Raw genomic sequence first — 11,236 nt, 5'->3', positions numbered from 1 at the left:
ATGGCTGTATGTTTTTTGGATTTGTGGGAACAAACTTCACCTGCATCAATGACAAAGAAACACATCACACAAGCAACATTCAATTTCTAATTAGTTTATAATCATTAGATTATACATTTGTTTTGTAACATACAAGTTTCAATGTCTCATGCACAATCTTCATTAAGGATTATCAGGGAGTTTAAAAAGAACTATGTACAAAAATAAAGTGACAGGTGGACTGGGTTTAACTGCTAACGGGGAAACTTGATATCCTTTCAATGTGTTACGTCTCACTGAATTAATACACAGAAGATTTAATGTCCCACCTCGTCCAGATAGAGCTTTAGTCTACGTACAGTAGCCCTGCAGAGGACGTGAGGGCGCATCAGTTTTGGTCGGGAAAGTCTGAATTCATCTGAGAAGACAAGAAAAGAAGGACGACAGGTCAGTCGGGACGTCTGTGTCTCGTGTGAAGCAGCTGCAGAGACAATGTGAAGCATGCAACACAGATCAAAGCAGATTGTACCTGAACGTTAAACTCTCCAAATCCAATCAGGTTGCTAGAAGCCTGAAGGCGGAGCAAGATGACAAAAGACAGACAGATTTAAAGCTGCGCAGACAGACATCAGAGCAGAGAAACTTTTATTAACTCTGCAGCCTATACGAGCGTCTACGCTTCCAAATCTCACGTCGTCTCCAGAGCGTCGTCACGCTGCGACTCTGCGGTTTGAGCGACAGACGTTTGGAGTCTGGAGCAGAAATCATGAACCTCCAGAACACGTGTGTGCAACTTTCTGTGTCGAAGTTTTCTTTTGTTTTTATGGTTTTTAATCTACAAAATAAGGAAAAATTCAAGGTGTGTTTTTTTTGTTGTTTTAAGTGCTGATATCCCCGATGATACAACACAAGAGTCTTTACTGAGTGACACACTGATTCTGAATCTGTGCAGCACTCAGTCAAGCTTTTGAATGAGAACTTTATAACTGAGCTTTGCAGGACAGCTGTGTGTGTGTGTGTGTGTGTGTGTGTGTGTGTGTGTGTGTGTGTGTGTGTGTGTGTGTGGTGCTCACCACAGCGTCGATGTCTCTGGGGCCGACGAACTGCTCCAGAACCTTGTAGTCGTCGGGAGACATGGGCATCATGTTGTCCTGCAGTCTGGACGGATGTCTGGACCAGAGCAACAGGATGTTACTCCATCACTTATGAAACACATCAAGTCATTCCTCATACACACAGTGTGTCTGCTCTCTTACACTTCAGAGACAGATATGAGCTCCGTCTTCATGTAGCCGCTCTTCTCTCCGCTGTTCTCCACGTCCATCGGCTCCGGAGCTGGAGGTCAAAGTTCAAACCTCGGTTACACTTTGTATAAACGCGTGTAAACAGTCACTGGATAAACAGACGGGGCGCATGTGTGTGTGTGTCTCTTACTCTCTGTAGGTTTGGGGTAGTACTTCCCGAAAGCCTTGTCTTTGGGGATGTTGGGGTAGAGGAAGCGCAGCGGGTTTTCTGGGATGTTTTCAGCGGCCATCACCTTGTAGGTGCGGATGATGTCGGGCAGAGAGACGGCGCCCAGCTCCTTCTTCGTGTACGGCTCCACCGAGTGGAAGAGCGGCTTGACTGGGCGGAGGGAGACAAATGTTTAATCGCTGTGGACAGGGTCGGCAGAATAATGTGTTTTAAGTTTCACACTTGTTGTCTGACGGTTGCCATAGTAACCCATGCTAACAGGAGGCACGGCCTCACCGTGGACGTCGTGCTCGATCCAGGTGAAGGTGATGGCTCCTTCTCGGCTGCTCTCGCTGAACCTGAGCAGGAAGGTTCCCGGACACTTGTCGCTCAGCAGAGCCTTCTCCCGCTCCTTACTGATGAAACCCATGATGGAGCTGCAGCACAGACACATCCGCCACGTTCATCCCAACATCTCACACTCGCATCGAACGCTCAAACTCGCGCTGGAGGGAAGAAGTCCCGCTCGTACTCACCCGTCGTTCCAGAGCGGAAGCAGGTGTCTTTTGATCAGATCCAGGATTCCTTCGATCCACAACCAGAAGGGAAACGCTTTCTCATTGGTGCTCTGCTGCTGGACGAGAGGTTAGACACAGGAAGTCATCTAATTAATCTAATTAATTTACCTATACATCTTAAAACAAAATGAATATATATGTTTATCTGTCACGGACTGTGGCTCACCTTGCAGAACTTGGTCCAGGGGATTTGTCCCTCTGGGTTCCTCTGGGCTTTGGCTCCTGCACAGAAACATTCAAACTTCACACACTTTATTCTTTCACAGTGTAAAAAAAGGTGAAGAGTGAAGATAAACCCAGAGTTTCTGACCGAGCAGTTTGTCGGCCAGCATGTTGAGCTGCTCCTGGTTCAGGCCTCGCTTGGTGACCGACGAGAACTGCCAGCTGAGAACCTCGGACAGCTGAGACCACTTCGCCAGCGGAGGAGAGAGGAAGAACTTCAGGTTCTGAGGACGAGACGACAGAAGACTCAGAGCCTGCTCCACTCCTGTAGTTTAAAGTGTGTGTGTGTGTGTGTGTGTGTGTGTGTGTGTGTGTGTGTGTGTGTGTGTGTGTGTGTGTGTGTCTGTCTGTCCTCACCTTGGGCTCGGTGGTGAGCATGTTGTACCAGAGGATGGAGGCCCAGCCGCTGGGCAGCTGGCAGACGTTAGAGATGACCACGACAGGCAGAGAAATGGCCTGCGACGACAACAACAGCGAAGAAGAATTCAGTTTCATTTCTTCTCTAGTCAAGTGAATTAAATGAGTTTCATCTATAATTGTGACGTGGTTTCAGAGGTCGTGTGTGTGTGTGTTGAGTTTCCTCTCACCTCCAGTTTGATTTCGAGTCCCGACTGGTTGAGCTGCAGCTCAGACTCGAAGCTGAGCGAGTGGAGCTCCTCAGTGACGATCAGAGGGCCCTGAACACACACACACACACACACACACACACACACACACACACACAAAATATTTAACTTCTTTTATGATGATTAATGACAGTAGAAAAATAATCTGCAACATTACTGATTTATAAAACTTTCTTTTTGCCCTTTTATACATTTTCATAGTTGGATTTTTTGGTTCTTACCTCATTTGTTCTGTTCCCAGCGACTTTCTGCTCTTTCAGTTGCTGCGTGGAGAAAAACATCCAATTAGAGAGACACGTTTTCTTTTAACAAAAGGCTCCAGTTTCAGAAACATAACTGGACTTAGACTGGACTGTATCCCTCCGCCACTCAGACTAGTTTCAGATTACGTCCCTGTTTATCCAGAGTCAAATAAAATATCAAACATTTGTGTGAAATTTTGTAAGTCTTGAGTAATGGATAAAAAAATGTTCAGTGTGAGGTCACACTGACCTTGACCTTTGACCTTTGACCACCAAAATCTAATCCGTTCATCCTTAAGTCCAAGTGAACATTTGTGCCAAATTTGAAGGGATTCCCTTGAGGAGTTCTGGAGCTATTGCGTTCACAAGGCCAAAATCGTGTTATGTGAGGTCACCTTGACCTTTGACCTTTGACCACCAAAATCTAATCACAGTCACAGCACAAACAACTTTAATTAAATGAGTGTTTCCCTAAATAATCACAGGCATTGAAACGGAGCTCTTACCAGATGTCTGAACTCTGCTGCCAGGCTGCCGTTCGACTCCTCCATGTTCATGACTTTGGTGTTTGTTCCCAAGATGTTGAACTTCCGAAACCTGATCAATCAATCAATCAATCAGTCAGTCAGGACTCGTTAACGATGATTTATTCGACATTTATAGTGAGAAGAAGAACGTATATGGTTGTATTATTTCTGATTCAAGTGGAGGTAAACGGTTTTGACACGTACCCTTTCTTCTCTGTAACATCCCTGAGGAAAAGAAGCAGCTGTGAGATTTTATTCAACAACACGTTCAAGCAGGAAAATGAAGCCGTGTGAACATGAGAGCAGCTTACTTATCAAACACAGCCTTGACTTTCAGCTGGTAGTTAAACTCCTGCAGCTTCACCAGGAACCTGAACAAAGACAAAAGATATTCCACTCAAACAGGAAGTCACCGTTTCTTCAGTTTGGTGACATTTATGATAACTGACACTTTTTTCTGTTTTTTTTACAACAAAACAGGAAACAAAAATAAAACAGAAAACCTCCAGGTGGAATTAAAAACTGACGAACTGTCTGTCTGTCAGCGTCAGTGATTTCAAGATGAACAGATTAAAGATAAACAGCACGACGACTGCGACAGTGACATTTCCTAAGAATATATGATGTAAATCAGAGATATATTCTGCGGATAATTTTAAATTTTAAAATGTAATTAAAAAAGACGCTGTGATGTGGATCGTGGTTTTGTGTCTCACCTCAGCTTCACGGTGAACTGGACGCCTGTTTTCAACACCAGGGGTCTCTGTGGGTGGGTGGGCATACAGGGCTGCCTCTCTACAACCAGAGAGCTACACACACACACACACACACACACACATTATTGCTTGGTACATTTTAATTCGAACCCTAACCTTACTACTAAGGTTTTTGCCTTAAGATCAAACACCGAATCGATAATCAATAACAAGGCGATCAATAACTCGCTCACTTAGAGAGGAGGTTCTTGAGGAGCTCCAGAGCTCGGGCCTCCAGTAAAGCTTTCTTCTGTGTGATGGGGTCGCTCTCGTACGTGAACTTCTGCTCCAACTCCTGCAGCTTCTTCAGGTGCTGACGGACCTGCTGCAGACTCTCCGCTACTGCAGTGAACCTGAGGAGGAGGAGGAGGAGGAAGAGGAGGAGGACAAATAATTAGGGAAGAAGAAGAATTAGGAAATAAAAGAAGCAAAAAAGTGGAAGAGGAGCAATGAGGAAGAAAAAAGAAGGAAGAAAGGGGAGGAGTGAGGGAGCGTGGAGAAAAGAGGAAGGCAAGAAAACCAAAGTGGGAGAGGAGGAGGAGACACAGGAGGAGTAAAAAGGTGAAGAGGGGGAGAAGAAGAAGAAGTGGGAAGGGCTGGAAAGCAGGAAGAGGATGAAAAGTAGGAGAGAAAGTGAAGGAGGAGGAGGAGACATGATGAAGAAAAGAGAGAGGAGGAGGAAGGAGGCGGAGCCACAGAGGCTCCTCACCAGTTCTGCAGCTGGTCCACGCAGGCGTTGGGCGGTCCTCCGATACAGGCGATCTGCTGCCGCTGCTTCCACTCCGGCAGCTCCTCGTTGATCAGGTCCGACAGCAGCGCCTGGGTGACGTTCAGGAGGTCGACCAGCTGGGTCACCACGTCCTGACGAGCAACGCCAGAGGTCACATGTCACATCACTTCCTGTTTCTTTCTAATTAATGTTTGAGGGCCAGCGAGGTGACGGGTTTTCAAACTGAGAGCTGAGAGTTGAACGGAGGCGAAGAAGGAGACTCATCTTATCTCCTCGTCTCCTCTCACCTTATCTCCTCATCTTATCTCCTCTCACCTTATTTCCTCTCGTCTTATTTCCTCTCTTCTTCACCATCTTTCACTTTCATTGTGAATAAGTGAGAAAAAAAGAACATGCTCCTTTTCGCTGCAGAACCTGCCTGAGAATCATCATGTTTTTACCTTTTCTGCAGAGCCACGGCTGCACTGTAAACAGGAAGTGCTAACAGCTAATTCAGCTACTTTTAATGGGGACAGGCTAAAAAACAGGGCTCGCTTGGTTTGTTTCATTTCATTTGTGTGCCTCTTATTTTCTTTATTTATGAGTATTTTTGAATGAGCGTGATTTAAGTTCATTTTGAGATCTGTTAGTGATCAAACTCATTTTCCATTTTCTCATCAACCTTTCCAGGTGTGTTTTTCTGCTCACCTGTCGTTTGGCTTTCAGCTCGAAGCACATCCTCCCGATCACCATCTTCTCTTTCTCCAGCTCCTTCTGCGTCATGCCGTTCATTTCGTTCTCTACGGAAACGGGAAAACACACGACAGTTGAACCTTAAATCTGATTTTGACACGGATCTGTTTTTAAATATTACGCAACTCCTCACCTCTGTTCTTCAGCGTGTTGATTTTGAAGTCGTACTCGTCCTGAAGATCTTCCACGTTCTTTATGTTCTGATCCACAATCTGAAGAACAAGATTTCAGCTTTATTACGTCATCATTCATTTCCAGTTGTAAACTTACATTTTACATTAAATAAACCAGAAGAGATGTGTAAAAAACTGTGATTTTAATCCACTAATATCGACAGACGCTTTTTTTTAGCCTATATTTAACTTTCATGGTTAAAATCGTTGTGATTAAAAGTATCTGGATTAGCTCTGATCAGCTCCGGTTTGCAGTACAGACAACTATCACTGATTAACGGTGACACTGAACGAAACTTAAAGACGTGATGATTCTCAGGAAGGTTCTGCAGCTTCTGTTTTCTGTGACTTCTTATCAGATTTATGGTCGTTTCATCTCAGCAGTGACGGATGATGACGTAATCCTCAGGAAGCGCGAGTCACGCTGAGTCACATCGATCAGTTATAACTAATACGCTGTTTTTAAAATGTCGTCTCACCTGGAGTCTGTCTTTCATTTCCTTCACTTTGTTGTCCAGCTTCTGTTTCTCCACCACCATGGCCGACACCGTGCCCTCGCCCTCCTGCTGCAGAAATAAATCACACATACTTTAACGAGTCGGTCACTTTCTAACAATCCTTCAGTACGTTTCCTGAAAATAACGTTTTTACTTTGGCACAATTAAAGCCCAGTAAATATTAATTCACTTTGCATATTCTTTGTGTGCTCTGCTCACCTGCTGCATCATCTTAAAAAACACGACTGTAGACACTAGAAATGAATTGGAACTAATTAACTGAACAAATTTGATTTATATTTATTGCCAAGATAAATAGTTCCCATTAAAACTTCCAGGAAATTATAAGGAAATCATCAATTTTCCATTAGTTATAGAGGTGTTTGGGCTATTATAAAATAATTAGGATATTTACAATTATAACTATTCAAACACAGAACAGTGACTGAAAGGAGATGCAAAGAGTGTTTCCTCATTATTTCAAAATAAAAGTTCTGTAAAAAGACGCTCTGTTCTTCAGTGAGCTGCAGGTTTTACCTCGGCGCTCTTTGCACTGGCCAGGATCTTCTGCTCCTCCTTCAGGTTTCTGGAGATGATCATGGCCATGTGGACCGGATCTTCCTGGAACCGATCCTGTCGAAACACAAATAAATTACAGCCACACCTCCCAAAACGAACAAACTCTTCTGTCTCTGGTTTGAAGCTTAGAGCGGCGCATTAGCTCTGGGGTCCGACCTGCAGGTTCCTCTTGATCTTGCGGATGTTGTGCTGCAGCAGGAAGTTGTTCTCCAGGGCGAAGCGGCTGTGCTGGTCGTCCAGCTGAGCCAGGAGGTCGTGGAAGCGGACGGTGGCCAGCGAGTCCTGAATCGCCACCGTTTCCCTGAGGATGCACAGATTATTCTTATTATCAGGTGACCTCCAGTTTCAATTTACCATTACACCTGCACATTAAAATGAAATAACGTTAAAAATGGCTACAGCAAAGCACTGAAAAGTTTAATAAAACAGAAGTGTTTGACTTGTTACCAGTCGATGCTTTCGATCCACTTGCTCAGGTACTGTCGGATATCCATGGGGAAGGAGTCATCGTACAGCTGGTCCACCTGCTCCAGGTACTTGCAGTCCAGCATCTGAAGCTGGCACCACTGCGCCATCTTCTGGTGAACAAGCGCAGCTTCGTGACGATTCAGGATTCAAACTTTTAGGTTTGTCCAGGTAAAAAAAATGTTGATATGAATATGAACTGAGGAGACGTCTTCGAGGTGAACTCTCTCTGTGAGAGACAACGCACAACACGTTCTTGGAGTTTCTATGCTGCAATTTCATGCCACTTATTTGTCGACATATATATTGATACCAATATATCTGATTAGATAATATCAGCAAATCACTACAAATAACAGAAATCAAAAACAAACTGTGACATTTGAGGGAAAAGATTTTTCAATTTACTGTATATCATTTCTCATTTCTGTAGAGATCAGCAGCTCGACTGCTGCTGTGGTTTAACGCATTTCTCAATATGACAGTATTTCAACATTTTGATGTTGTAACTTCCCAATTCATCATTTCTTTCTCCTGTTTATTTCAGTTTTGTTGTATTTGGTCACTTTTCTGTCTGTGCAACATAATCTGTGTTCCTGCAGCAACCAGTAAAATGTTATGTAATCCCAGACGTCCTCACACTTCCCAATGAAAGGTTTGAATCCAGCGCCTGTGTTTGCTCATTACTCTAAACCTGCTGATTGTTTACACAGCGAGGAACTCGGAAATGAGAAGTGACTGTAGTCATTAGGAGCTGCATCCCTCCTCCTGCTCTGAGAAAAATATTGGAATTAGAAACCAGAGAACGGAGGTTAATCTGGGTTTAAATTAAATGTTAGACGTCAACAGGAAAGTCCAACATCTGAGACTTTAGGACGGTGTGATAAATATTTCGTGCTGTTGATGGAAAATCCAAAAAAAGGAAGACGACGAAAGAAAAGTTGAAAATAGATGATTTACATTGATTTATACAAAGAACATTCAAGTATTGCTGCATCAAACCTTTCATTTTTTACATTATTTAAACTCAACTTTATTAATATTTTTTCACATTACAAGCTGGAGACTTTAATGTAGGGAGGATGACACCATAGGTTTCGTTTTCCCCCACGAATCTGCCTGGACAAACCTCAACAAGACTCTGCACGTAGAGATGCACTTAGAGCTCATATTAAGGGTTTTATTTTGTATGAATCATTATACTGAAATGTATTTTTATAGCAAACCTGCAGTGTGAGTTTATACTACGTGTCTGCAGCACAATACAGGTTTCACAACTTGCACTTTTAGAGAATAATAATAACCCTCTGGCTGCTCAGATCCCAATAGCAAAACACAGCTCTGGTATTCCTTATAAACGAAACTTTATAAGGAAGAGACATATATATCTTTAAACAGAAAAAGACTCAACGCATTTTCTGACTGCAGCTGCGGCACAGGTGAATTCGGCCTGTGTATAATTACCCAGGTGTTACATGTAAACGATAGTTTCAACATGTAGGACAGGTGTCAGTTAACAGCTGACGTTTATACGTCGGTGACGAATACTGTAAAAAATAATAAGATAAATTTTGATTTGAATAACGGCTGTTTTAGTGGACAATAATTACAATAAATAAACAAGTGGACGCTAGTATAAAATGCCTTTAGAGGTGTTTTTTTGTCTGACTTTGTCGACTAGCAAAGGCAAGTTTCAGCTGCTGAGTTTCGTTAGCGAGCTAGTCACAGCGTCCAGTGTCCGGGTGAGAGGAGAGGGAGCGGGTTCGCGGGTAAATGATGCCACTAAGGGAGAAAGTAAGTCATTAAACTTACCTTTTATTTTTGAAGAAATGTGTGCAACCTCGAAAAGAAGTGCAGTCTTCTTTTTTCGAAAAAGCTCGGATCTGTCAGGCAGCTTCTCAGCCTACTTTTTAAGATATCTAACTGTACGGAAACACTGTAAGCCAATCACCGCTTAGGATTCACGACATGTGTCCGCCCATTTGATTATAGCAGCCAATCAGAGCGAAGGCAAGGCGGCTGTTCTATCAGTAAGCACGCCTCCCTAATACAACAATTATACACAAGGTGTTTTTATATAAATTTACCGATAACAGCACAAAATAAAACAATAGACACACGTTTTGACGATTTATAGACTCTAATGTTGTAAAATTGTGTGTAAAATATGTTTTGAATTATCAAAAGCAAAAGTAATGCAGTTTTTTGGGGGGGAGGGAAGCCAAGACACAGAACAGCTCAAGGGTGACCACGTGTTTTCAGAGAAAGAGAAAGTAAGCCAGACAACTGAAACTATGGAAGTGAAGTTCAACCACTAAAAGAAAACATAAGCCCTGATAAAAAAAATAAATTATGAGATAAAGGTAAAAAATTATGAGATATAACGTCATAATTATGACATAAAATGTCAACATTATGAGATAAAAGTTATAATTATGAAATAGAAAAAGAAAAACGAGACAATAATAAAGGCTTAAAATATTCTTTTCTTTTACCATTATTTACAATGAGTATTTTATTCAGAAGCACAAGAGAATAATGTAACTGTTAATCAACGATACTGATAAAAAAAATCTGAACAGTAGAACTGCAGTTTGCTCTATAAAACACGACAAAGCAAGTGGTAATATTCTTATTAATGCAAAGACATTAGTAATAACAACTGTGGACAAGCTCCTTCCTCACATGCATCAGAGTGTTCCCGACAGTTTATCATTATTCAACATATTCATAGTCAACAGTGGCAGTTTTTAATGGTGGGGAATATGAAACTTAAGTACCTTCTATAAGTCACGCAGATGAACTCTGGTGCACCCATGTGGCGGAAACTAAATTATCTGACTATGTGAAGGTCTTCATTACCCAGCAGCAGTTGAGTTTGTGGGTTTGGCACGTCACAGCACCTGTGCAGAGCAGATTACACACCGATAATAATACTGACTGACGGCATGACATCAGTGTTTGATCACTGTTTGTGCTCTGCGGCTGATTTTCCAACGACACAGTTCATCAGTTCAGTTCTTGCTTTGACACATATGGACCGGTGTCCTTCAGTGCAGCATCCCCCCGTCTCTGCTTCACTTTCAGAGCTCCAACTGAAGCAGCGACATCACCTCATGTTTCATACTCCTGTTGTGTCTGAGCACATGTATTTATATTGTGAGTGAACATAGTCTGAATTCTAACAATCAAGTCATTCTTGATTCTTATGTAAAGATAAATAGCAACAAATGCAGGATATAAAAAAGTTTCCATCAAAACACGCTGCTTTCATTAGTTTTCTTTATCCAAAAACACATTTTAAAATCAAAACATATAAAAATATTCACCATTACATGTTTTTAGTAATTTTATTGAGATTTAAAATCTTAGTTTTTTCCTGCTCAGTGATCTTCGCATATCTGCAGAAAAAGCAAACCACCGCATCAATTATCTCTGATGGACGTTGTTGCAGCAAAAAAGGTTAAAAAAGTTCACTCAAGTTCACTGCAGAATCACAAACGTGAATCTGTGTCACTCGTGGACGTTCTGTTCCAACAGCAAAGACTTCTGGGTCAGAAACCCCCGCGAAGCACAACAACAGTCAGGACATCTGCACTCACCTCCCTCTGAGATCACACTTCCTGCTCTCACATCGATGGATCCTGAACCTCGCCGGCTGTTCACGCGCTTTTCTTGA

The 11,236-nt window shown here is 42.5% G+C and overlaps 1 protein-coding gene across 7 annotated transcripts; it reads right to left on the bottom strand.

Annotated features, from left to right (window-relative positions):
* Positions 1–78: 78 nt before the first annotated feature.
* On the bottom strand, positions 79–9,505 carry stat1a (signal transducer and activator of transcription 1a). Of its 7 annotated transcripts, none has more exons than XM_023429853.2 (25): positions 9,370–9,505; positions 7,540–7,670; positions 7,249–7,393; positions 7,051–7,146; positions 6,496–6,582; positions 5,977–6,055; positions 5,799–5,890; positions 5,091–5,242; positions 4,576–4,734; positions 4,343–4,435; positions 3,938–3,997; positions 3,831–3,851; positions 3,606–3,696; positions 3,079–3,120; positions 2,819–2,908; positions 2,589–2,687; positions 2,320–2,455; positions 2,176–2,231; positions 1,968–2,065; positions 1,729–1,868; positions 1,414–1,602; positions 1,236–1,314; positions 1,053–1,149; positions 509–550; positions 79–397 (listed from the first exon to the last, which is right to left on the bottom strand). In XM_023429853.2, the coding sequence occupies exons 2-25, from the start codon at positions 7,665–7,667 to the stop codon at positions 368–370; spliced, it is 2,301 nt and encodes a 766-aa protein (XP_023285621.1). In that variant the 5' UTR covers positions 7,668–7,670; positions 9,370–9,505; the 3' UTR covers positions 79–367. The 7 variants fall into 7 exon arrangements, with proteins under 7 accessions (XP_023285621.1, XP_023285619.1, XP_023285623.1 ...); XM_023429851.2 differs by having other exon boundaries at positions 7,540–7,786; positions 9,370–9,502; XM_023429855.2 differs by having other exon boundaries at positions 1,968–2,062; positions 7,540–7,786; positions 9,370–9,502.
* Positions 9,506–11,236: the final 1,731 nt, after the last annotated feature.

Source organism: Seriola lalandi, unplaced genomic scaffold, assembly GCF_002814215.2.
Source record: "Seriola lalandi dorsalis isolate HSWRI2012SDOR001 ecotype SW California unplaced genomic scaffold, Sedor1 jcf7180002054899, whole genome shotgun sequence".
NCBI classification, from domain to species: Eukaryota; Metazoa; Chordata; class Actinopteri; order Carangiformes; family Carangidae; genus Seriola; species Seriola lalandi.
Note: the sequence above shows the minus strand (reverse complement) of the source record. Positions and strands in the feature narration are given on the sequence as shown.